Source organism: Echinops telfairi, unplaced genomic scaffold (assembly GCF_000313985.2).
Source record: "Echinops telfairi isolate 266 unplaced genomic scaffold, ASM31398v2 ScPeMD7_5;HRSCAF=22, whole genome shotgun sequence".
NCBI lineage: Eukaryota > Metazoa > Chordata > Mammalia > Afrosoricida > Tenrecidae > Echinops > Echinops telfairi.
Window position 1 is genome coordinate 39,343,125 of NW_022103901.1, and position 25,699 is coordinate 39,368,823.

The following is a 25,699-nucleotide window of genomic DNA, read 5'->3' on the forward strand; positions in this document are numbered from 1 at the left end:
ATGCTATATCTTTTGATAGTCGGCACCATCAGCTTGAACTATTTATATATTTTTCTTTTTATTATTATTTATTTTTGGTCATTGGTTTTTTTTGTTGTCATCGTTTTGTTCTTTTGTGGCTTTGTCATAATATGTCTTGTTTTGTGTGTGCATATTATTATTATCTCTGCAGGTATATCAAGATAAGCTAGGCTGGATGAACAGTCTGGAGGTGAAAACAATGGGACCAATGGTTCTGGGGGGATATGGGAGATGGGGAAGTGGGGGAAAGGAGGTGGTGTTGACCAACCCAGGGACAAAGGAACAACAAGTGATCCAAAATTAGTGGCAAGGAGGGTGTGAGAAGCCTGGTAGGGATTCATCACGGGCAATGTAATCAAGAGAAATTACTGAAACTCAAATGAAGGCTGAGCACGATAGTGGGACAAGAGGCAAGCCATAGGAAATAGAGGAAAGAACTAGGAGGCAAAGAGCATTTATAGAGGTCTAAATACAGGCATGTACATTTGTAAATATATTTATATAGGATGATGGGGAAATAGATCTATGTACATATATTTTTAGGTTTAGTACTAAGGCAGCAGATGGACATTGGACCTCCACTCAAGTACTTCCTCAATGGAAGAACCCTTTGTTCTATTAAATTGGCATTCCAGGATGCACACCTTCCTGACACGATCGCTGAAGACAAATGTGTGCATAAGCAAATGTGGTGAAGAAAGCTGTTTTTTGTTTTCAAGGCTACTTCCATGATCATTCAATTTGATACTCTCTGGAAAAGACAAGAACCAGAAGACAGAGGAGTGACTGCCAGGGCCTGAGTCTGGGAGAGGGCTGGCCTCAGAGGGGAACGAGACAATTTGGGAGACTGGTAGTACTGGTGATCCTGTTCTATATATTGACTGTGGTGGTGTCTACACCATTTGTGCTTGTAAGTTACTCTTACGGAGGCAGTGCTGGGCCAGTGGTGGAACTCGGCCTTCCATGCCAGGGACGTCCATTAGATTCCTGGCCAGTGTACTTCAAATGCAGGCACCTCCTGTCTGCAGAGGCTTGCCTGTTACTCGGACACTGCACGGATTTCAACAGCTCTGCTTCTGAAAACCAACCCATGCAAACCTCATGGAGAACAACAGGACACTGTCTGATGGGGACACGGCATCAGGAAAGACTAGTCGCTAGAAATGGACATCATGTCTGGCAGAAAGTCAATGAAAATGGGGGGAAGTTCGGGGATGTGGATTGACACGGTAGCCACAGCAAGGAGCTGAAGCACATCGATCATCAAAGTGGCTGAGGACCTTCCCGTTGCACTTGCACATGTGGTCACCCTGAGTCCTGGGGATAGCAGTTCCACACGGGGGTTAATTCAGAGACCTTCTGGTTGTGCAGCCACACATGGAGATGTGAGGGTCACGTTCCTAATGGACCTGAGACCCAACAAGGCCAACACAGCCAGTGAAGCCAAAGGAACCAGGGCACCGCCCTTCCGCCCAGTTATTCGAAGTGACTGCTTGGAGTTTCTGTTTGTGTTTAGAATTTAAACCAGAGGGACAGAACGCAGCCTGTGAGGTTGGCGATGAAGACTGTTTATTTTTTTAATGATCACTACTCTGTTAGTTGTGTATTTTAAAATTTTGCTTCGTACTTGACAAACTTCGCTGAATTTGGTTCTTTAAAACAGGAATCTCGCTTTAAAACCAAACAAAAAAGCACCTTTTTATTGTGAGTCCGATGAAGGTTTGCAGAACGGACCACGAGTTTCCATATGACCCACAGGCCGCGGTTGCGACTCGTGTCCTCTGTAATCCCCTCAGTGGACCAGCCCGTGCCCCTCCTGTGCCCCGTGTCTCCTGCTACCGTTCTCTCTCGCTTTGTCTGGACTCCAATTGGGGGTCAATGCCGCCCTTTTGATCTTAAATGTTTGAAGATTTTAATGCGAGGCTGAGTTCCATTGCAGACATGGTCTGGGGGCTGCACCTGAGCGAATCCTTTGCATTCCAGGTGTTGGAAACCGGAAACTAAGAATGGGCTCTTCCTGAAAATACTCAAGGCCAGAAGAGCGGTGCCTCCCTCTGAGCTGTGGCGCTGGGGAGGGAGGGGCAGGATCGGACCTGCCCGACGAACAAGCACGGCTGTCTTGGAGCATGACAGCCAGAGCGCTCCTCTGACTGAGGGAGGAAGCCTTCGCCTCATACACGTGGGCCTGTTGTCAGCAAGGCCAGTCCGTGCCTGGAAAAGGACATCCAGCCCGGGGTCAGAGAAAGAGAAAGGCCCTCAGCGGATGAACTGGCACGGTGGGTACGGCCGTGGGCTCGGGCAGTACCCAGGGTGGCTGGGAGTCGGTACCAAACAACACAACAAGGTGCCTGCGTCAGAAATCGGGGGCACCGTGGTTAAGCACCGGCTGCTCACCGATGGGTCCACGGTTCAGATACAACAGCTGCTCTTCAGGAGAAAGCTGAGACGGCTGCTCCCGTCAAGACGCACAGCCTTGGAAACCCCATGGGGTAGCTCTAGCTGCCCTAGAGGGGCACACAGGGATGAATCTGTCACCCGTCACCTCCCAGACACCTGTGGCCGGAAGTGATTCCAAGCAGTTCCTAGAAAGCCAGGTATAGGGACAGACCTGCACACACAGTAAAAGAGCAAGGATTGAGAAAACCCAGAATGATTTCAAGCCAACATCTATGCGTTTAATTCACAGACTCTATTGTGCATGTCCACCCCTGAGGATTTTAGGAGGCATCCTTCTGGTACTTAGAAGACTGGCCCTGGCTAGTGTCCAATGATGCGGCCGTCTCTCTAGAAATCTCCTTACATATGTGCACTAACACAACTGCCTGGGTGTGTCCATTGCTGAACTGATATAACCCAGACTTAGCCCAACTCAGCCACCGAGTCTATCCCGAGTCACAGTGACCCTCTACGCCTGAGTAGAACGGCTCCCTGGGGTCTCTAAGGCAGCCTCATCTTTCTCTGGGAGCAGCTGGTAGGTAGGTTCAAACCATCAGACTTCCAGTGAATGGCCCAATGCTTAAGCCACTGTGGCAGTTGCATAATCTTCTGTCAACTTGCGTGAATCAATCAGGTCATAGCCAATGATGCTTCTGTGCAGGCATGGCCTTCTCCTGAGGATTCTGGGAACTCCTGGTTTCTTCCCTGGAGGAGGGACACACTCTCTCTGCTTCACATTCTGTTGACAAGCCACATGAAGCCATGCTGATGGCAGCCAATGCCTTGAGCTGGAGGAGCCACATGGAGAGCCACGCCAGTGCTGAAATGCTTCCACAAGACTTTCCACCCACCGGCCTGCGATCTTCCTGCTTTCAGCATCATTGCATGTGCTGCGTGAGTCTGTAGAAGAATTTATGGACTACGTGTTAGTCTGGGTTGACTAGAGAAACAAATTCATAGGCACCCATATGTGTATAAGAAAGTTTTTTATACAAGAGCAACTGAATATTGAGAAAACATCCCAGCACAGTACAGATCAAGTCCATAGGTCTGATATTAGCCCAGATGTCTGATACTAATCTATAAAGTCCTCTTCAGACTCACAAAACACATGCAATGACGCTGAATGCAGGAAGATCACAGGCCATTGGGTGGTAAGTCTGGTGGATCCAGTGGTGTTGTAAGCATCTCAGCCCTGCCAGGAGTCTCCATGTGGATTCTCCAGCTGTGAGGCTCTGGCTGCCATCAGCCTGTCTCCATGTGACTTGTCAGCTACAATGTTTCCCAAGGAGTGAGCCTGCCTCCTGCCTCCAAGAGAGCTATTTAGCTCCTCCAAATGAGGTCAAGCTGCCACCTGACTGACAGGCTGAACTCCACCCCTTCACTCTTAATCCTCTCAAACTGCCAACAGATTATGTAACTACCACAGACTAATATCAGACATATGGGCTAAAACTGGACTATAGACTAATATCAAACTTATAGACTTGATCAGGAATGGCCTGGAATGTTTTCTTAACATGCAATTACTCCAGTCTCTGGATGTGTTTCTCTAGTCCACCTGGATTAACACACCTGCTGTGCCACCAGGGCTCCTGGTCACAATGAAAACAAGAGGACAAATCTATGTCCATCAGCAAAAACTCACTGCCTCATCTTTCTCCCTCAGGGTGGCTGATGGGTTTTAACCAGTGGCCTTGCGATGAGCAGCCCAGCACAATACATTTCTCCCTCAGTAGAGGGCTGAGAAAATAAGACGTTGAACACCCATTCTATAGGATACTCAAATTTAAAAAGAAAAGGGATAGAACTTGGACCTGAATTTATGTATGCTGATAAGAAAAGATTTCCCAGTTGTATTAAATATACAAAAAAATGTAGAACAGAGCGTGTGGTGCAATGCAGCTTATGTAAACATCTGTGTGATTGTATACTCTTAATGTTCTGAGGGGGACACAGGAAATAGGGCTAGACCGGGCAGGGTGGAGAGAGGCAGAGAACATGGAAGGAGATGTTTAGTTTGGGATCAAAGCCTTGTATCCTGCTGGAAAGGAACCTGAAGGTGCTGCTGATTAGGTATTTGGCAGCTAATCACAAAGTTGCAAGTTCAAACCCATATTCTCCTTCACAGGAGAAAGATGAGGCTGTCTACGTTCCTAAAGATGGACTTTCGGAAACCCTATATAATCGCTATGTCTCCTAGTGGCTTAGCTTTGGTTTTGGTAGACTGTTTAAAAGGAGCCCTGGTGGCCCAGGGGTTAAGCGCTTGGCTGTTAACCTGAAGTTCAGGGGTTTGAACCCACCAGAGTGAGTCCACAGGAGACAGATGTGGCAGTCTGTTTCCATAGATTCAGAAACTCGCTGCTATTGGGTTGATACTGACTCACAGGAACCCTGTGAGATGGAATGGAAGTGCCCCTGGGGGGTTCCGAGACTGCAGCTTTTTAAGGGGGCAGAGAGCCCAGTCTTTTCTCCCTCAGAGCTGCTGGTGGTTCCAAACTGCTAGCCTTGCAGTTAGTAATCCAACTCATAACCACTACACCACCAGGGCTCCTTCCAGAAAGATTCTACTTGTATAAACCCTATGGGGCATTCCAACAGGGTCCCTGGGTCAGAACTGCCTCCAGGGCAATGGGCTTGCCCTACTTAAGATGTACACAGTGTGGTTGTCCTTGGAGTCCACTACGACCGACAGCGTCCCTATACGCAACAGCTTGAAATGCCGCACAGTCCTGCACTGTGGCAGTTACATAATTCCATGTCAACTGGAAGATACATAAACACGTAGGGGTGGTATTCAACCTGTCAATCAGGTCACAGCTGATGGTGCCTCCTTGTGGGTGTGGCCTTCTCATAAGAGGGAGACCCTGAGAACCTCCCCCCTCTCTCTGCTTTCACCCTTCCTGCTGGCTGACCCTGGTGGCTGCCAGAGCCCTGTGATGCATCCACTGCCACTGGATCCACACGACTTCGAAGCCACCGGATATTCCTGCATTCTGCATCATTCCATGTGGATGTGAGTCTGAAGAACGACTTATGGACTAGTAGCAGACTTATGGACTTGTCTGGACTGGACTGGGATGGCTGCTTGATACATAATTACTTCTTGATATAAAGCTCTTTCTGACACTCGGTTTGTTTCTCTCGTCAACCCACCCTAACACATGAAATAGCCTCACAGTTGTTTCTATGCCTGAGCCCATTGTGGCAGCCACGGTGTCGATCCCTCTCCTTGAGGGCCTTCCTCTTTGTCGCTGCCCCTCCCCTTTACCAAGTATGACGTCCTTCTCCAGGGTCTGGTCTCCTGACAGCGTGTCCAAAGTACGTGAGATGAAGTCTTACCAGCCTTGCCTCTAAGGAGCGCTCTGGCCTTATTTCTTCCAATACAAATCAGATGGTTGGTCCTTTTGCAGTCCATGGTACTTTCAATATTCTTCTCCATCAGCACAATTCAAATGTGCCAGTTCTTCTGTGGTCTTCCTTATTTGACATCCCACTTTCACATGCAGATACGATGCAATGGAGAATGCCATGGCTTGGGTGAGGCATGCCTGAGTCCTCAAAGTAACATGCTAGCTCTTCAGTGCTCTATAAAGATCTGTGCATGTAACATGTTATTTTTAAAGGTTTTTTAAATGTGTCCTCACACAACATAGGAACACATATATGAATAAAGGCCAAACAGAATTTCCATTTCAAGCCATGATTGAATTTATAATTGTGTCTGAAACCACACACACACACACACACATACCCACCCAGCCAGCCAGCCAGCCAGCCAGCCACAATATCTTCAGGTGAAGAAAGCAGTGAAGGGCAGTGATCTCTCGGTAGTGAGAGACAAACTGGGGGTGCCTACAGCAGCCCAGTTTACTGCCTGGAGAAAGCTTCCTCCCAAGTGTCAAAGGGAAAGACGCCCCATCACTCCTAGGAGGCCGGGAAGGTCCAAGCTTTCTACCCAGGGCCGGGCTACCTGGTTCACGGGCTGGGAAACAGTGCCACTTACTGGTCATGTGGAGGAACTGCAAGGCTTCGTGCACCACCCATTTCAAAGGCGCTCTCTCTCTGTGCCATTCATTGGATCCAGACTCATGGTGACCCTAGAGGACAGGGTAGAACTGCCCCTGAGGGTTTCCAAGCCTGTAACTTTATGGAAGTAGAAAGCCTGATCTTTCTCCCAAGGAGCAGCTGGTGGGTTCAAACTGCTGACCTTGTGTTGAGCAGCCCAACACAGAACCCACTACGCCCCAGGGCTCTCTGCTCCATTATGTTAAATGAGCAAGGACATTTGTTAAATCGGCAAGGGCATTTGCAGCCAGTTGGACTTGGTTCTCTCCCCATCTCGGTGGCAGTGGGACAGGCTGAACAGGCTGGAAATTGAGAGGACCCAGGTTCAGTCCTTTATCACCTGTGGGAGTGACACTAGGAGCAAGTCTCCCAGCCTCAGGCTCAATTCCACTAGGGTAACCAACACCCCAGGACGGGCTGCCTGTGAGGGACACCCGAGGGTGGGCTATGTTGTGTAAACACAAACATCTTGGGCACTTGTTTTGTGCCGCTTTGTTCCTGGGGCTTTGTGCGTGGTAGTGGTGGTAGCACGGAGCACAGCTGCTTACACGGTGGTCGCCAGCCTGAACATGGGGTTTCAGAAAATCTAACAACAAAAGGCTCAGGATATGCAACAACCAACAATTGATTGAAAATCAAGCCCACCATGAATCTCAGGTGTTTCTGGCAGCGCTTGCCCACGTCATCAATTTCTCGGGTTGAAAATTGAGGTGCAAGTAGATTCTTAAGAAAGGATTTTGATTTAAGAAAGGATTTTGATTGACAGCATTTAAGAAAGGATTTCGATTGACAGCAGGCCCAGACCACAGTGTGTGGCTGTGCCTCCCCTGCCTCCCGTGGACAAGGGAGCAGACCTTCCCCCTGAGGAGCCACAGGGGGGCGGGGGGGGCACCAGTCTACTGGCTAGTAGCTGAGTGCTTTCACAATTGAGCCACCAGGTTCCCTTGCCTGGTGCTTCTGATGAGTGACATCGTTCCACCCAGGGAGGTTCAGAGAGGTGAAGCCGCTTGCCAGTATTCAGCTCCTAGGAGTTAAAGTCAGATTTGAGAGCTTGCGCTTTCCGCCACAGATGTAACGTTAATCCTGGAGCATGTTCACCACAGGCCCAGGTCCCACCGACCCCCAGAATCCTGATTTAATTGTGTGGGTGGGAGGGCCAGGCTGAGTGATACATAGAAACTCCCAAATTGATCCTGGTGTGAACTTCTGATGTAGAGGGTACACCCCAAACCCAAACCCAAACCCATGCCGTGCCGACTCCCAGCGGCCCTGTAGGGCAGGGCAGAACTGCCCCCTGGGTTTCTGAGACTGTTTCTCTTCACTGAAGAAGAAAGCCAAGTTTGTCTCCCTCGGAGCAGTCAGTGGCTTCAAACTGCTGACCTTGAGGTTAGCAACACAACGTATAATCAACACACCTCCAAGACTCCTCGAAGGTATGTCTACTTGACCCCAAAGTCTTAGTGCAGGTTTAAACTCTCATATTTCTAGATATGTAAATCTACAGGCATATTCTACAAATAAATTTAAAATCTCACTTAGATTTATTTTATTGTTGTTGAACTGTTTATTGTGAATTGGGTGAAGGTGTACAGAGCAGACCATGGGTTTTCCATTCAAATATCCAGCCACAGTGGTTTCACCTCATTCACTGCCCATCACTGATCCTACTTGGCCTTTATTTTGTTCTGTAAACAGCAAACAACCACTTGCTCACTTTTTTCTGTCTTGAATCACCTTCTCCATCTTTGATCAGAGGGAGGGAGGGCCCAAAGCAAAAAACTTAAATTTAAAATCTATTCTTTCAAATTGAGGGGACTATGGTGGGGTAACAGAAATTTGCACACGCAGGACTGTTTGCTTTGTTGATTTGTGGCATTTCCCTGTCTGAGGTCATTTGAACAAACCCAACACCAGGAATTTGGGGAGACACCGGGAAGTAGACCCTGGGGTGAGACCAGGAGGCTGAGAGCTGTGATGTCTCAGAGGGCTGGGCAGCCAGGGCTGGTGGAGACCGTAGCTGGCCAAAGGACCTGAGAGCGGCCTGGGTGCCTGGGGAACTGAGGCACCCAGCAAGGGGAGCAGCAAGCAGTGAGGCTGGGAAGGGAGACAGGGCACTGAAACCCGTGGCGATCGGCCTTTCCTCTGGGCCGTAGGGAGCCACTGAGGGCCCCTAAGTTTCAGAGGGTCATGATCTGCTTTGTGTGAGTAAAGAGATAGCTCTCAAACCACACGGAGAGTGCCTAGTGAGAGTGGGGCAATGCAGATTCCCTTGTGTCTGATGCACCACATTAGGGGTGGAGCCTGGGAATCTGCTTTGCTCCCTACTGTCTGCCCTCTTGCGAGACATGCTGGCTGCTATCTGCAAGGTCAGCCATTCAAAACCACCAGCCTCTCCGCAGGCGAAAGATGGGGCTTTCTACTCCCGTAAAAACTCAGTGGCTGATCTACCCTGTCACTGTGAGTTGACATGATGGCAATGAGTTTGGGAAAGCCTCTCTCCAGTGGATGGAAAATTCCATCCCAGGTGAGCTAGGAGTTTGACTGGGAGGGGCAGAGGAGAGCACTGGAGCCAGGGGGAGAGAGCGATTTCATTGAGTTTTGTTTTATGGCAGGACGCTTCATCATTTGGATAGCCTGGTGGGAGTAGTGCGAGTGGAGAGCAGTAGCTGCTTCCTTTTTGTCACTGTGCAGAGAAGGCCTTTGTAACTAGGGACCAATAAGCCCTACAGTGGTATCACCTCTGAAAGCCACAGTGGAGAATGTGCCAGAAATGCCTTGGGGGACACTGGTGAGGATGTGGTCCTGTCTCAGGCCTCTGCCCTGGGGCAAAGGGAAACAGCACACGGTCAGGGAAACCCTGAGCAAGCCACTTAACCACCCTGAGCCTCACTTTCATCTGTCTGAACAGAGAGAAACCTGCAGCCTCCCTGCCCTGATGTGACCCAGTGGAGTCAATCCAACTCAGAGCGACCCTATAGGACAGGGCACACTGTCCCTGGGGGTTTCCAAGACTGTCAATCGGTCTGGGAACCGGAAGCCTCACTTTTCTGCAGAAGAGAGGCTGGTGGTTTTAGAACTACTGACCTTGTGGTCAGCAGCCCAACATGTAACCCAGTATGCCACCAGGCCTCTGACGATACAGTGGTTACGAGTGTAGTATAACCACTTCAAGCAAGAAAGGTGCTAAACCCTCTGAGGGAGAGGTGGATGGCGCATGGGATACTCACGTGATCACCAAGTTCTGGGCCAGGGAGTCCTTACTCATGACAGATGGAGAAATAATGACCTTTAACCAAAAGGCGCCCTGTTGGCACAGTGGCTGGGTGCTCAGCTGCTAGCCCAGTGGTTCTCAACCTTTCTAATGCCGTGACCCTGTAATACAGTTCATGTTGTGGTGACCCCCCCCCCCCCCCATAAAATTATTTCCATTGCTACTTCATCACTGTCACTTTGCTACCGTTATGAATCAGGTAACCCCTGTGAAAGGGTCGTTTGACTCCCATAGGGGTCGCAACACACAGGTTGAGAACCGCTGTGTTAGCCACAAGGTTGGCGGCTGGAACTCACCTGTGGCTCCTTGAGAGGAAGCTGTAGCCATCCGCTCCCAAGAGCATCGCTGGAGGTGCGGTGGGCCAGCGCTACTCCGTCCTGCAGAATTGCTGAGTCAGAACCCACTGGTGGTGTGGCTGTGGGTTTGACCATAGACCTAACAAGAGGCAACATGTGGTCCCCAAGTACATCTGAGAGAAGGTGACAGTTAGTCTGCTGCTAATCAAAGTACCAGAGATACAACACAAGTTAAGCTTTCGTTTGTCAAAAATCTATAATGTTAACAGTCCCCTCCATTGCAGTTACAAACTCCGTTTAAGCTTCATCAGCATGGATATTCAGATTCAGGAAGGTGGCAAGCAAGGCCATTAGGCTAATTAGCCAGACAGGAGCATCCTAGTCAGAGGCCTTGGGGGCAGTGGACAACAATTTAGACAAACAAGGATACATGAAGCTCCAGGAGATGATAGCCCAAGAGAACTGGAGGTATAATGTCCTAACAATCCTCACAAAACCTGCCTTCTTAAGAGTATCAATTGTATCCTGTCTCATTGTGAAAACCTGTAACCATTGTAAAAGTCCTGCTTCTGTCACATAGTTTAAAGTAGATAAGCTTGTTCTACCGCACTGGGCTTTGAAGCAGTCCAGAGGGTGAAGCCGGCTGTTTCCTTCTGGCAGCGCTTGCAGGAATACACTTGGAATTTCTCGAATCAACCTGGTCTCGTTTGGGTAACAGAGACAGGCTCTCCCAGACTCCTTGCAGTCAGACAACACACCAGGATGCCGATGGGAGGGCGTCCTATTTGGGAGAACTAGGGGAATCAGAATATAAACTGTAAATAAAAAAGAAAGACAGAAAGAAGCCCTGCCACGGAGTCAATTCCAACTCAGAATAAATATAAACGCTATGCCTGAATGCAAACTGTATTCATAACAAATTTCTTGGAGAGGAAAATGGCATTCAGCTCAGGTAGAACAGCGGCCCTGTTCCTATGGGAGACGTGCTGAACTGTTTCAAGATAAACACCCGCAGGTCATCTTTAAAGGGACTCGAAAAAGGAGCGCCCCGCCCGCCAGCGCTAGAGCCGCGCGTGCGCGCTCCCGGAGACGTCGTTAGCGCCGGCGGAGATCAGAGGGGGCGTCGCAGGGCGGAAGTGCGCAGCGGCGAGTTCCGGCAACCGGGCCGACGTCAAAGGCGACGGGATGGAGGAGGTGCCTCAGGGTGAGCGCGCGGAGGAGACGTGGGGCGTGGGTCCGGAGGGCGGGAACCCCGCTAACTGTCATCTTGTGTCCGCGCAGAGTGCCCCGGGACCGGCAGTGCCCAAGCGGGCCGAGGGGCCTCGTGTCAGGGATGCCCCAACCAGCGGCTGTGCGCCTCGGGAGCCGGTGCCGCCCCGGACCCGGGTGAGGAGGGGGCGGGGCCTGTCCCGGAAGTGATGGGCAGGGCCCGGAAGAGGCGGGCCTGTGATGGGGCGGGGCTCTAGGATGAGTGACAGGCCACGGAGCGCGTGACGGGGACGGGAAGGCAAGGGAAGGCGGGGTGGAAAAAATATCGCCGACGGTGAGGGGCGGGGCTCCAGGGGCGTGGAAAGGGCAGAGCCAGAGGCTTGAGTGACAGTAGCCGGCAGCGGTCAAGCCTGGCCGGAACCAGGGGCATTGGTCAGCTTTGAGGACAGGAGGCCCCACGCGTGACTCCACCAGCCACCAGCCACTTTCTAGATGGACAACATTTTCTGTCTTGTGAGGAAGAGTTCTTTCAATAAACCCAAACCAAATCACTGCTATCGAGTGGCCCCCGATAGGGCAGGGTAGAAGGCTCCTGTGGGTTTCCGTGCCTCTTACTATTTACCGGAGTAGAAAGCCATGTCTTTGACTCTCCTAGAGGCTTATCGTTTTGAACTGCTGACCGTGCAGTTAGTAGCTCAGGTCTCCTATTCCATCTGTACTTACTGCCATGGAGTCGCTGCTGACTCAGTGAACGCCCTGTGGGTTTCCGAGGCTGTCACTCTGTAACTGTGTAGGAGAGTCGAACGCGGTCTTTCTCCTGCAGAGCTGCCGGTGGTTTCAAACTGCCGACTATGCAGATCGCAACCCAAGGCATTGCCACTACACCACCAGGGCTCCTCATTCAATAGAGATCTGTATGAACCACATACTGGGCACACCGACCTGGTGATGTCGACTTTTGTTAATAAATCAGAGCCGTGAATACTGTGAAGGAAGAACTCAAGGGCGCAGGGGACTCTGGGAGCCGTCCTAGAGAAGCAAAGCCCCAAACCCATTGTCATGGCATCGATTCTGACTCCCGGCGATTCCGCGGGACAGAGCAGAACTGCCCCACAGGGTGACCAAGGCTCTCGTCTTGAGGGGAGCAAACTGCTGTACCTCCCCCAGAACAGCTGATGGGTTTGACCTCCAACCTCTCAGTTAGTAGTCAAGTGCTGTAGCCACCAAAGTCGTTTAGCAGCAGACAGGGCGGGGAAAATTGGCAGGTGTTCAAAAAGAGGCTTAAGTTTGATTTTTGGCCTATCTGAGAAGCCCTGTGATTATTGAGCAAGGGATTTAGCCTCTCTGAACCTCTATTTCCTCACTGGAAAAACAGATGACTCGCGGTGTCGTAAGGATTTAAAAGGAGATGTTTGGTGCACAGTAAAGTATGCAGCAGTTGAGAGTTACCAGTGACAGTCATATAATATGTGCCGGCTGTGGGTTGAGGTGTTTCAGCCTCAATATCGTGCACGTTTGCGGCTGGATGATTCTTTGTCATGGGGGCTGCCCTCTGTGCGACAGGGTATGTGCCAGTATACTTGGGCTGTACCCATCCTTCCCCACCAAAACTGTCTCCAGACACGGTCATGCCCCTGTGGGGTTCGGCTCCCAGGTTGAGAATCATTACTGCTATATGGGAAGTTCCATTCTGGAGCAGGGGATGCAGAGTTCTACTCAAGGCAGAGGGCCTGCCCTCGGGGAGCTGATAGACAAGATAACCCTAAAGAAAGAGAATCTCTCCAAACTCCCTGCCATTAAGTCGAGTCTGACTCGGGGTGGCCTTTTTGGGAGGAGCAGAACTGCCTCTGTGCACTTCCGAGACGAACTTTCTACAGGAGTAGCAAGCCTCGTCTTTCTCCCGAGGAGGGCCTGGTGGTTTTGGGCTGCTGGCCTTGCAATTAGTAACCAACACGTCACCCACAATGGCACCAGGGCTGTCTACTCCATACAGATTTAAAGGCTCGGAAATCCAGAGAGACAGTTCTGCTCGGAGTCAGAAGAAAATCTGGGTGGTGAGAACCACCCTGTGATCTCAAGCCTCAGCACCTTCATGAAGAGAGTCCCCTGGCCCAGGAGCCTGGTCTGCAGGGAGGGCCTGTCCCCGCCTCCCTCGGCCTTTATCACCCACACTGCTCTCTTGGCAGCCATCGAGGAGATCAAGGAGAAGATGAAGACCGTGAAGCACAAAATTCTGGTGCTGTCGGGGAAAGGCGGCGTTGGGAAAAGCACGCTTAGTGCCCACCTGGCCCACGGCCTGGCAGAGGACGAGAACACGCAGGTGGGACTGGAGGTTGGGGGGAGGCTAGGGGAGGCTCCTTCTGCCCTGGGCCATGATGGCATCCCATAGCCTAGCCTACAGAGTAAGCTGATTGACCTCTTTGGAATAGATTTCTGCAGAAAGATTCCCAGTACACCTGATCACGTGCTGCCTGTCCGGTGGATGCCAATTCTGGGCGACTACTAATGTGTCAGAGAAAAACTGGGCTCCAAGGAGTCTTCATTGGCAGATTTTTCAGAAGTAGATCACCAGGACTTTCTTCTTAGGCACCTGTGGTAGGGTTGAACCTGCAAGGCTTGGGTTAACAGCTGAGCAGGTCAACTGTGGGCACCACCTCGGGCAGGGGTCCTCAAACTTTTTAAACGGGGCCAGTTCACTGTCTCTCAGACGGTTGGAGGGCCAGACTATAGTTTAAAAAAAAAAAAACTATGAAATTCCTATGCACACTGGATGAGTCGGCTGCTAAGCAGGACAGGCAGCGCTGGCAAAAACACTCGGTGGGCCGCATGTGGCCCTCGGGCAGTACTTTGAGGACCCCTGACCTAGGGATACAAGGGGATACCTTGCAGTAAGGTCCAAGTGTGTTGGTGGCTTGTTCTCTGCTGTGACAATGCAGAGCAGTGTTCCCTCTCTTCCTTATTTGCCCCTTCCTGTTTCTCTCCCGACTGGGGTCAGCAAACGAGCCGGTGGGCTAGTTCAGCCTGCCGCTGGCTTACTAGCCTGTGCAAGGAGCTGGGTGTTGAGAATTTTAAAGCGTTACTTGTAAGTGGTTTGATGGGACCTACATGTTTCATCTTGACCCGTGAAGCCTGAAATAGCTCTTCCTTAGCTCTCCAAGGAGGAGTTTGCAGACTCAGTATGCACAGGCAGCCTCCTCTCCCCATTTGTGCAGGTGAGCGCTGGAGCGTGAGCGCTCGCTGCTGCTTTGTACTGCGGCTTCAGGGAGAAGAGCGGTGCTTCTCGGCCCGCAGGTCGGTCTCGCAGGTCTGATCTGAAAACTCTGCCTTCTTTGTAGCGACCCAGAGTTTGCATCTCCAGATACTCACTGGGTCACCATCCTGGGATCCGTACAGCCATGCATACTGTGGCTTGCTTTTGTTAAAAAACATAGAGCACATGCCACCTTTTAAATTTCCAGAATGAAATACTGCTTAAAGCCCCAATATTTAAAACAAACAAACAGCCCAACGGCTAACACCAGACCACTCTACATAACCTGAGTGTGCACACGCACGCACACGCGCGTGCACACAAGCCTGGAGAATGTGCACCAGGAATGAGAGGCTCCTCTGGAAGGCATGTGGTACACTGTCGTGCTGTGTGATTGGTGCGCTGTGGTCCCCAGGGACTGGGAAGGCAATGCTGAGCTGAGGGCCTGCGTCGCTCTGGGAAAGCACTGGGTGGAGAAACCGCATGACTTGATACGACTATAGGAGCACTGCTATGACATCCAGCATGTGAGGGGCTGTCATTAATAGAGTTTGCTGTGTCTCTGGGAGGGTCAGAAGGCAGGCAGTGGGTGGGGACAATGAGGACAGCGGCCCAAGGGGGAAGAAATGGAGGCACATAGCTGTGGGGAGCAGCAGAGGACGGGAGCCTGACTTAGGGGCCAGGCTGACCTCGCTGGCCCGGTGCTGTGATCCTGGGCAGGTGGCCAGCCTGTCACTGCCTTGCTTTTCCCGCCTGTGACATGACCCTTGGGGCAGCCTTAGTAGACGCCCCTGCAACAGCAGCACCACCGGCTACTGTCTCGTCAAGTCCAATGCCTGGCGGCCCCAAAGATCAAACAAAGGCTGTGCTGTGTAACCTGGTGTGTGGCTGAGTGTCTAGGGAGGACTTGAACCACCAGCCTTCTGGGAAGCAGCCATGTGGGCTGCTCACTGGCAGTGCCCAGGAGCTCCGGCACATGGTGAGCTCCTGACCACCGGGATGGTGGTTTTCTGTCTTGCAGACAATGAGTGCGTCACCTAGCCAGGTTCAGCGCACACCTGCTGACTTGTCTGTCACCTGGCTGTCTCTGGCCATGGGGGCTCACATCTGGATCAGCTGGCTGGTGGGCAGGGTAGCCGGCTCCCTCAGGTGTCCAGCTGGATGGCAGCAGCTTGTCAGCCGGGTCCTCAGGGGCCACCAAGGAAGTGAGTGGACTCGGCCAGTGATACAGTGATGAAGTCCTCGGCAGTTAGAGCCACCAGGAGAGGTGGGCATGGGGGGCCGCTTCTGTGCTGTCACGGCCTGCAAGCCCCCGTGGAGCGGTCTGCCCTGTGCTGAGGCCGCGCTGCCGGGGCCGCCTGGACAGCAGTGTGCGTGGGCACATGCCGTTCCCCACGGGAGCCCACTGTGCTCTCCGTTGGGCTTCCTGTGTATGCAGAGTGGAGCCACTCTGCGGGTGCTCGAGGCCGGGACATTCGAAAGCAGATCGCCAGGCCTCCCTCCCGAGCCACCAGCCCTGTGGGTAGTTCCAGTGCCCTGGGGACTGGCCTTCTCCAAAAGGAGGCAGGCTGCGGGCCACCTAGCATAGTGACAGTGGGCTCCCGTAGGGCTGTGGTGAACAGGTTCCTTCCCAAGCCTGAGGCTCTGACGGAAAGTGTGTGAGGTGTGTTCAGAGGGCGGAGACAGGGAAGCCAGTGGTCCTGGCTTGCTCTCCTGGCGGCCAGCAGAGGGCGCCTGGGGCATGCAGCGGATCACTTAGGACTCGCCACCAGTATGGGTCTGGTGTGCTGAGGAAGTAGTGTGGGTTTGCTCAGCAGCCTTGAAGAGGGAAGCAAGAAACGGATCTGGGCAAGTTAAAAAGTTAGCCAGGGTTGCTTCACCCATGGGGGCCAGACATTGCCGCTTTCAAGATGAGTCCTAAGATGCCCAAGGCTAGCTCATTCATGGGCCAGACAGGAAGTCGGGGTGTCTGGGGGGAGAGGAGGTGGCGAAGCTGCTGTATAAAGAGCTCTCATTAAAGACTGCCTTCTTATTTTCAGGTGCCCTCTGAGAGGTTAGCCTGAGCTACCATTCACCCCAGGGTCACAGAGGCCCTGGGGAGAGAGTGCAGTACTGGGCCTCAGATTCAGGAGACCTTGGTGGACGTCACAGTGTTGCCTCTGGCTTGTCGGGCAAGTCCTGGGGCCTCTCGCAACCTCTGTTTCCTCTTCCGCAGAGACAGAGCTCCCCAGGGCAACAGGTGGGAATGCCAGGGCCTGCCATGTGCCGAGGGCTCAGTGGACCGTGGCTGTGCCCAGGTCATCAGGCCATCGCAGAGCTAAGCCAGGCTCTGTGGGGCCAGGGCCCGTGGCCTTCACTGAGTTCTTTTCGGAGGGCTGTGGCCTCCATGACTGGAAGATGCACGCTGCTCCTGTTGTGACCCCCGCCCCCTAGCCTGCGCCGAGTCTGGCCCAGTGCCCGGTGCCTTCTTTCCCCTTCAGCCAGTGTGCACGGGGGCATCTGCGACATGCAGCTGTGTAACCGCCCTGCTCTCTTGTTCCCCAGGTTGCTCTCCTAGACATTGATATATGTGGGCCGTCAGTTCCCAAGATAATGGGATTGGAAGGCGAACAGGTAATGTTTCAGCGATAGCCGTTTCAGAACTGAGGAAACACGCCCTTAAGCCCAAACGTTCCAGCTGAGCATGACAACACAGCCAGTGGGAAGCAGGGCCTGTCGGTCTCTGCTCGGGTGGGCACTCTGGAAGCTGGCCAGGCTCCCGCTCAGCTCCCTAGCTCCAGGCTGCGCCCACTAGTGCGCTGCATTCGGAGGGGCATTAGCTGAAAAGTTCACCAAAGCCACTTGAGAAAGGGTAGTTGTGATGTCTTCTTAGAGGGAAGGGAAACAGGCGTAAAATGCAGAAGCCAGACAAGGAGACTCGGCCCTGACAGGGAAAGCCAGGCCAGGTTTGCAAGGGGTCTGTACCATGGGAGCAGGGAGTATTTCTGCCCTTGGGGGTCTCCTGAGGAGCTGTGATGGGGGCCAGTGAGGGACGGGCAAGGGGTGGGCAGACTCTGGCCTTTCGTTTGGGCGGGGAGCCGCAAGCTGCAGAGGAGTCCCCGAGAATTCACACTGGAGCTAGGACTCTAGGCTCAGGTGGTTCCAGGTCTTCCAGGTTCCTTCTGGGTAAAGGGGACACACGCAGAGAGATGAACCCCCCTCCCCAAGTGCGGCCCCATGTGGAGATGCTGCTGAGTGGCTTTCCACTTCCGATGGGGAGTCGTTGACAGTTTTAAGAAAACTCAGACTTCCTCCAGGAAAGCGGACTTTGTTTCTGCTCCTGCACGTTGCTCGAGAGGCTGTGTTGTCCGATGGGAGCTCAGTTGTTAGGTGATTCCGACTCACAGTGAGCCCGTGCACAGCAGCACGGGACACTGCCCCTCTGTGCCACGCTCACGGTCATTGTTGCAGCCACTGTGTCCATCTGTGGACACAGACGGGGGCTCTATTTTTTCACCACCCCCTACTTTCCCAAACATACTGGTCGGTCCTTCTCTAGGGACTAGTCTCGCCGGGTAATGTGTCCAAAGTACATGAGGCAAGGTCTTGCTGTGCTCCCATCCCAGCGGCATTCTGCCTTAAGTTCATTGAAACTCACTGCCATCCAATAGCGACCCTATTGGACAGGGTAGAACTGCCCCTCTGAGTTTCCAAGACTGTATCTTCACAGGAGTAGCTGGTGCATCTGAGTTACTGACCTTGCAGTTAACAGCATAACACATAACCACTATGCCACTGTGGCTCTATTGACTTAGCTGTAGCTTTGTAAAAAAAAGTCTGTAAATGAGGCAGAGTTGAGCCTTGAAGTATAGCAGTGATCATCCCAGTATCCCCTGAGGCCAGCTGGCCAGCACTCAGATGGGGCCACTGGCTGGGCAGTTGTGCTTTTTAACAGAAACACAACTCATCTGCCAGTTTAGTCCCTTTCGCGTGTAGAGCTCAGTGAGCGAATGTTAATCCTATGCAGCAGTAGCCACTGCCCGCTGCTGCACGGGCTATCAGCAGAAAGCCCTGCTTCGGAGCCAGGACGCCCCCAGCTCCCAGTCATCACAAATAAACTTCGATCTCTGCACATTGGTGGCCAGGCAGGTTCTGACTCAGCCATTGTGGGCAATTCCCTTTGCCGTGGACACTTCCAAAGCAGCTTCGTTGTTTCACAGCGGCCTACGTTTTCTCAGTCCCCACCCGAGTTCCGCGTCACTTTTGAAAAACACTTCAGACCCAAAGTTATATTGAAGCCCAGCTTTGGTTCCCTGACTCGGTACCGGGGCGCTTTTACAAGAACCCAACTAGGAGGCTGAGGGGCTAGAGGGCATCTGCTGCTGCCCACCCAGTCCACTTGTCGAGTGTCTGAAAACTCCACACAGCATGTGAGTCACATGTGAGCTTCCAAAGCTGTCTTCCCTGTAGGAGCCCCCGTGGCAGAGGGAGAAAGATGAGGCAGTCTGCTCCCATACAGATTCACAGTCCCGAAACCTGAGGGGACTCTCTGCTGCCCTGTAGGGTCCTTGTGAGTCAGAATCCACTCGATGGCAGTGGGTTGGGTTGGGTTGGGTTTGGTCTTTATAGAATTTGTCTAGCGTATGGGAGGTGACCAGGTGTCTGGTTCTTAGAAATGACCATTGCTGCTCATGTTCCCGCAGGTTCACCAGAGTGGCTCGGGCTGGTCTCCAGTGGTGAGTTCACCTCTGGGTGGTGTTGTCAGGCTCGGGTGTTATGGGTCCCGTGTGCACAGTCAGTCAGGATGGCGGGTCCCCAGCACTGTTCTGAAACAGTTCGTTCATCAGCCAGCAGGCATTGATTGAGGCATTTTGAGAGGCGTCCAGGGAAAGGATGAAGACCAGGGGTCAGCCAGCTTGCTTGGGAAAGGGTCAGTAGTAAATATGTTCATCTCAAGGGCCGACTAGTCTCTGCTGCACAAGCGTGAAAGCAGCCGTAGACAATTATCAACAAATGACCACCGTTGTGTTCCATTAAAACTTTATTTATTGACCAAAACAGGCAGGGAGACAGATTTGGCCCCAGCGGCCACAATTTGCTGGCTTCTGGTGCAGACAGTTGAGGGAAGGTCCTTGATTGCTTTTAACCAAGTGTCCTGTCCTTATAAGGCTACGCGGGGCCTCTCTCAAACCCTCTCCGTTCTCTAACAGAAACCTTTACCGCCACCCCCTCCCCCAAAATGATTTGAGGATACAGAGAGGGAATCTACTCAGAGGCCCCGTGGTAATTTTGTTTAGAAAACATTTTTGGTCAGCGTTCAGTCAGAAGACTAGAGAAGGCCTCTCTTCCTTCGTGGGGCTCTCTGAACCACCTCCCCGTGTCCCCTCTGCAGTACGTGGAGGACAACCTGGGCGTGATGTCGGTGGGCTTCCTGCTCAGCAGCCCTGACGATGCCGTGATCTGGCGGGGACCCAGGAAGAATGGTCAGTGCCTCTGCTGCCCTGCTTATGCCTCGGTCACTCTCCACAACAGGGGCGACCTGTGCCATCTGGAGGGCAGCGCTGGTTGTCTGGAGATCAGATCCCCTGCCGGGTGTCTGTTTACGCGCTGTAGTCCCTATTATGCACTGGACGTTTACAGCTAACAGCCCCATTAACCCTGCAGTGGCTTTTGTTAGGGGTTGATAGTGGCATTGTTGGGTCAGAGAGAGGCGTGGGAAAAAGCAGTGGCCCGTGTCCAGGGTTTCCCTGCTTTCCCTTTGGACGGACGTGTTGGCCACGTCCTCCTCTGTGAGGGGCCGGCCTGAGAAGCCGAGGACTTTTAGCAGCATCCCTGCCTTGTACCTATCGGATGTTAGCAGTGCCCCCACCCCCAGACATGACAACCTTAATGTCTCCCCGTGCTGCCGCTCTCCCCGGGGCAGAGTCGCCCGGCTGAGGACCACTGCTCTAAGCAGGGCCTGAATGTACCACGCACGCAGCCTGCTGCTCGGCGGGCCCTCTGTTCAGGAAGGATGAGCGGCCGTCCTCCCTCTGGCCTCTTTCCAGGCATGATCAAGCAGTTCCTGCGAGACGTGGACTGGGGCGAGGTGGACTACCTCATTGTGGACACGCCGCCCGGAACCTCCGACGAGCACCTCTCCGTGGTCCAGTACCTCTCGGCGGCCAACATTGACGGTGTGGTGATCGTCACCACCCCGCAGGTGAGCTGGCACAGTGAACCGCAGCTTCCCAGGGTTCCTTACCGCGCCGCTCTGAGCCCGGCACGCCCGGAGGCATCCGCCCGCCCGCCAGTTCCAAGCCATCGCTCATTTTGGCTGCACAGGCCTCTTGTTGAAATTGTCTGTTTCAGGCCGATGAGCTTTGCTGTTGTGTGGGGCCATCGAGTCCCTCTCGACTCACAGGGAGCCCATGGCACACTGGTTTCCCCGTCGTCAGGCCCCTGGGGGAGCAGCTTACCCGTTCATGGCTGCCCAAATTAAGCGGTTGTGGGTGAACACGGCCTGCCTGGTTTCTCTGCACAATGCCAGCAGAATGGTGGGTGCTGCTGTCCTTTCACTGGCCTGTATGGCTGCATCACCCACCTGGTCCTCCCGAGTCACAGCCCCACAGCGAGCAGAGCCAGCCCTGGGCCTGCACAGGGGATTCTGGGTAAGGCGCTGTGTGTCCTGAGCCTTCTGAAGCACTGCCTGCTCTCTTCTCCACTGGCCACACCCAGGCGGGGCCACCAGGAGGAGCCCAGACGGAGAGCCCAGCACAGGGCGGGCTGCAGCCAGGGGTGAGCAGCTGCGCTGCTACCATCAAGCCCAACGGGGCCCAGGAAGCCACCAGCTCGTTTATCATCTCACAGCGCCCCCCTCTCCATGGCATTCCCTCCTCAGTCCACAGAGGTGGCAGGGGTGCTGTGGCTGCTGGTGGGTAGGCCGGACTCACGGGGACTCATGCCCAGCCCTGTTGTGTCCTCGTCGTGGGTACAGATCGGAACCTTGTGGCGCACAGGGTTCCTATCGGCTCATCTGCAGACGTAGCGTGTTTTCTTCCCAGTCTGCCCCACTCTGGAAGCTGTGACAAACAGGTGGCGTCTGGGCTTGAGGCACCTTGGTCAGGGAAGCAGCAGAGATGGCAATGAGAGACAGGGGACCCCTTCTCCACCCACAGGAGGGCACTGGGTAGGGTCCTGGCAGTCTGGAATGCTCACCACTGTTGGCTTCAGCCTGTGCTGTGGCCCAGCCCAGGCCCGCAGGCTGGATCAGTGGAGAGCAGGCTCCTTGTGGCCCAGACAGTACAGCTTGGAGGCAGATGCAGTCCACACTGCCCCTTTCTTCCCAAGGTGAAGAAAGACGGTGAGTACGGAGCAGTGTCGGTGCCTAGGAGTCACGCTGCAGAGCAGTGGTTCCCAACCTTCCGAGTGCTGCGACCCTTTAACACAGGGTCTCAGATTGTGGTGACCCCCCAACCATAAAATTACGTACTTCCATTGGTACTTCATAGCTGTCTTTTTGCTACTGTTATGAATCGGGTGACCCCTGTGACAGGGTTCGACCCCCAAAGGGGTCGCAATTCACAGGTTGAGAACCACTGCTATAGAAGCAGCCCTCCAGGCTCAGGAATGGGTTTTGAAGGCTGTGTGGTCACGGTGGGAGCTCTGTGGCCCAAAGTGAACAGCAGCGTTCAAGCCCATGGGGAGGCTGAGGCAGGCGGTTTGTGTTAGGGCCTGCAGCCTTGAGCGCCTGTTGGGCATTTCCTGGGCCAGCCAGGCTGCTGTGGGTGGAGTTGGCTCTTGGGGAGGTTGGGTTGGAGTCCTGGTGGCTTAGTGACTCTGCGAGGGGCTGCGGTCCACCGGGCCAGCCATTGAGACCACCAGCCACTGCACTGGGGAAAGATGCAGCTCTCTACTCCCGTGGAGTTGGAGTCTGGGAACCCATGGGGCAGTTCTGCCCTGTCCTAAGGGTCGCCGTGAGTCGGCGTGACGAGAGCTTGCTCTTGTTGGTGTTGAGCACCTCACACGCGGATCGTGGGCAAACCCTTCCAGGGAAGGGCTGGTGTTGGTGTTGGGCACAGACGTCCTTTGCGGCATCGCATACTGTGCCTGGCCTGTGGCAGTGAACACCGGGGCGCTTTCCCGTGACAGGAAGTATCGCTCCAGGACGTCCGGAAAGAGATCAACTTCTGCCACAAGGTGAAGCTGCCCCTCATCGGGGTGGTGGAGAACATGAGCAGCTTCGTCTGCCCCCGGTGTAAGGTGAGCGCGGCTCCCCGCTTTCCCGCTTGGCTGGGGTCAGCCCTTCACACTCACTGACTAGAAGGCTTTCTTCAGGGGGTTGCTTAGTTGACATTCCAAATAAGACATTTTCCCTTTTTTCGTTTTAAATCATATATTGGGATCCCTTATAGCTCTTAGCACAAACCATACATCCATCTGTTGTGTCAAGCACATTTGTACACACGTTGCCATCATTTTCAAAACACTCCCTTTCCACTTGAGCCCTTGTTATCAGCTCATTTCCCCCCTCATTCTGTCATAAAACCTTGATAATTTATAAATTATTATTATTATTATTATTCATGTCTTACATCAACACTGTCTCCCTCCACCCAGTTTTCTGTTGTCCGACTCCCTGGGAGAGGGTTGTATGTAGATCATTGTGATTGGTTCTCCCTTTCTACCCCACCTTCCCCTTACCCTCCTGGTATCGCTACTCTCATTATTTGTCCTGAGGAGTTTATCTGTCCTGGATTCCCTGTGTTTCCAGTTCTTATCTGTACCCATGTACATGCTCCGGTCTAGCCGCATTGTAAGGTAGAATTGGGATCATGATAGTGGGGTGGGAAGGAGCATTAAAGAACTAGGGGAAAGTTGTATGTTTCATCATTGCTATTCTGTACCCTGACTGGCTTGTCTCTTCCTTGTGGCCCTTCTGTAAGGGGATGTCCAATTGTCTACAGATGGGCTTTGGGCCTCCACTCCGCCCTCCTCCTATTCACATTGAATGATTTTTTATTCTGAGTCTTTTAAGTTCTTTTAATCTGGATCTATCTCATCATCCTGCCCAAACTCACACTCCCCAACTCCCCGACGTGCCTTTCAGAAAGAATCGCAGATTTTCCCGCCGACCACTGGTGGCGCGGAGGCCATGTGCCAGGACCTGCAGATCCCGCTCCTCGGCAGAGTGCCTCTGGATCCACAGATAGGTGGGTGTGTCAGCATGCCTGGCACTGCCCCCTGCCACCAAGGGGCCAGTGGCCAGGATCCAGTCAGGGTCTGGGTTTGAGGAGATGTATGGGGGCATGCTGAAGCCACTCCAAAAGTCCGCTGAGGGTATGGCCAGGTGGCCCAGGCAGGCCTCCAGGGTGAGGTGGTGGCCAGGCCCAGCATACGGAGGGAGCCACCTCCCAAGGCAGCACAGCCCCTTCTCCCAGCTGAGACAACTGCAGACCACCAGGGAGGCCCTGGCCTGCAACTCATGGATGCGCTCCTCTTGGAGAGCCGTGAGCTCGCATCCAGGGAACCAGAGCAGCAGCAGTGGGCCCGTCTGCACCTCACCCCGGGGCACCGGCTGGCAGTGGGGGAGGGCAAGGGCTCTATCTCCAGCAGCACAGCATTTAACTTGCTCTGGCTACACTGCCTGCCCGACAGTGACAGTGTCTCATTCACAGGGGTGTCTGGCTCTGAGGAGAAGGGGAGAGGCCACTGTGAGGGGCTTTTTCCCCCCAAGCCCTGGCACCCCGCTCCTGTTAGGGAATGAAGACCCTGAGGTGTGTGAGCCTGGGCTTCGAGCAGCAGCCCGGGGCCAGTATCCAGAGGGAGGTGACCCGGGGATCTGCGGTTCTGTGGGGGGAGGCGTGACTCCCCGAGGTGGCTAGACAGGCTCTGCCAGCCAGGAAAGTAATGGTGAAGAGGCCTGGGGCGTCTCGAGGGAGATCAAAAGCAGAAATGGGGAAAGCAGGGGCATCCTTCCCGAGGGGCGGATGACCTTTGAGGGCAACAACTGAGATAGGTGTGGCTCGGTTTGTGCAAGGCTTGGGCCAGGAGAGGGGCCAGTGGTGGAGGGCCACACCCTTTAAGGGAGACTCCAGACCTGAGGGGGATTGTGGTGGAGAGGGCCCAGAATAAACCTGGGGAAATGGGAAAAGGTGTAGGTGTCGTCCCAGGAGCAGGCATGTGAGCCAGGAGAGATGTCTGAAGATCCCCCTGGTTCACACACTTCAGAAGACATCCCTGGTGTCTGGTTTCCCAGAAAATACAGGAAGCCACATCCTTGTCTTAGCCGTCCAGCAGTGACACTGAGCAGACCAGCTTCTCTGGTTCCCCTGCCTCCCCTCCCCTCGTAACAGAGACTCAGTCAGGGAGTGGTGACAGGAGAACTGGCCTTGCCAGAACCTACCTGAGGCTGCAGCACACCAGCCTGGCCTCGGCCTTCCAGTCTGGCTCAGATTCTGGGAGCAGAGCAGGCTGATGACGCTGCGCTCCCAAGGATTAGGGGTTGGGGCTTGCCTGCCACTGTCTGACGTGCTGCACCTCCCTGGGGTGGAGAGCCATGTGGCTGAGCAGAGACTAGCCAATCTCAAGGTGCTGGTGTGTGGTGACCTTCAGGGTACAAAGCAGTGGGCAATGTTGTGAGCATGTCTGAGCAGCCAGAGAAGGGACAGCCTTGGGCCTCTGCTAACCCAAAGCCCGAGAGAAAGGAGGAAACCCATGGCTCAGAGAAGAAACTTGTCCCAGCACGGTCTTCACGGCCGTGGTCTAATCGGCCCTGAGACCGGAAGAACTAGGTGGTGCCCGCTACCACTACTGCCCATTCCAGTCACGGCCTGCATGGCTGTGGATAGGAGCAGGGACATGTAGAATACGACCTCAAACTTCTAAGAAACCAGACCTCCTGGGCTGGTTGAGACTGGAGGTGTCCCTAAGAAGACTACCCTGAGACAGTCTTCCAGTCATGAGCTGAAACTAGCCCTTGAGGTCACCTTGTTAGGAAGTAGCACATTGGCTCAAAAGTACCAATCACCCATGAGCACTATTGTTGTGATGGTGTTTGGTACCATCGAGTGGTTGTGCCCTTAGCGGCCCCGTGCACAACAGGATGAAACACCCTCCCAGCTGTTCTGTGCTCAGTCCCATCGTTGCAGCCGCCGTGCCCATCACTCTCGTTGACAGCCTGCCAGCACC

General features: G+C 53.5%; 1 protein-coding gene across 4 annotated transcripts in view; it reads left to right on the plus strand.

The window, feature by feature from the left end:
• Positions 1–11,259: 11,259 nt before the first annotated feature.
• NUBP1 (nucleotide binding protein 1) overlaps positions 11,260–25,699 on the plus strand; it is a 16,183-nt gene continuing 1,743 nt past the window's right edge. For 2 of the 4 annotated variants that reach the window (XM_045283895.1, XM_045283902.1), the window contains exons 1-9: positions 11,260–11,296; positions 11,374–11,478; positions 13,488–13,621; positions 17,096–17,164; positions 19,234–19,266; positions 19,923–20,013; positions 20,578–20,732; positions 22,661–22,771; positions 23,619–23,721. In XM_045283895.1, coding sequence (XP_045139830.1) covers positions 11,278–11,296; positions 11,374–11,478; positions 13,488–13,621; positions 17,096–17,164; positions 19,234–19,266; positions 19,923–20,013; positions 20,578–20,732; positions 22,661–22,771; positions 23,619–23,721 — 820 coding nt within the window. In that variant the 5' untranslated portion in view covers positions 11,260–11,277. Of the gene's footprint in view, positions 11,297–11,370; positions 11,479–11,798; positions 11,815–13,487; positions 13,622–17,095; positions 17,165–19,233; positions 19,267–19,922; positions 20,014–20,577; positions 20,733–22,660; positions 22,772–23,618; positions 23,722–25,699 lie in introns of those variants that run through there. The other 2 variants (XM_045283907.1, XM_045283909.1) reach the window with 2 other exon arrangements.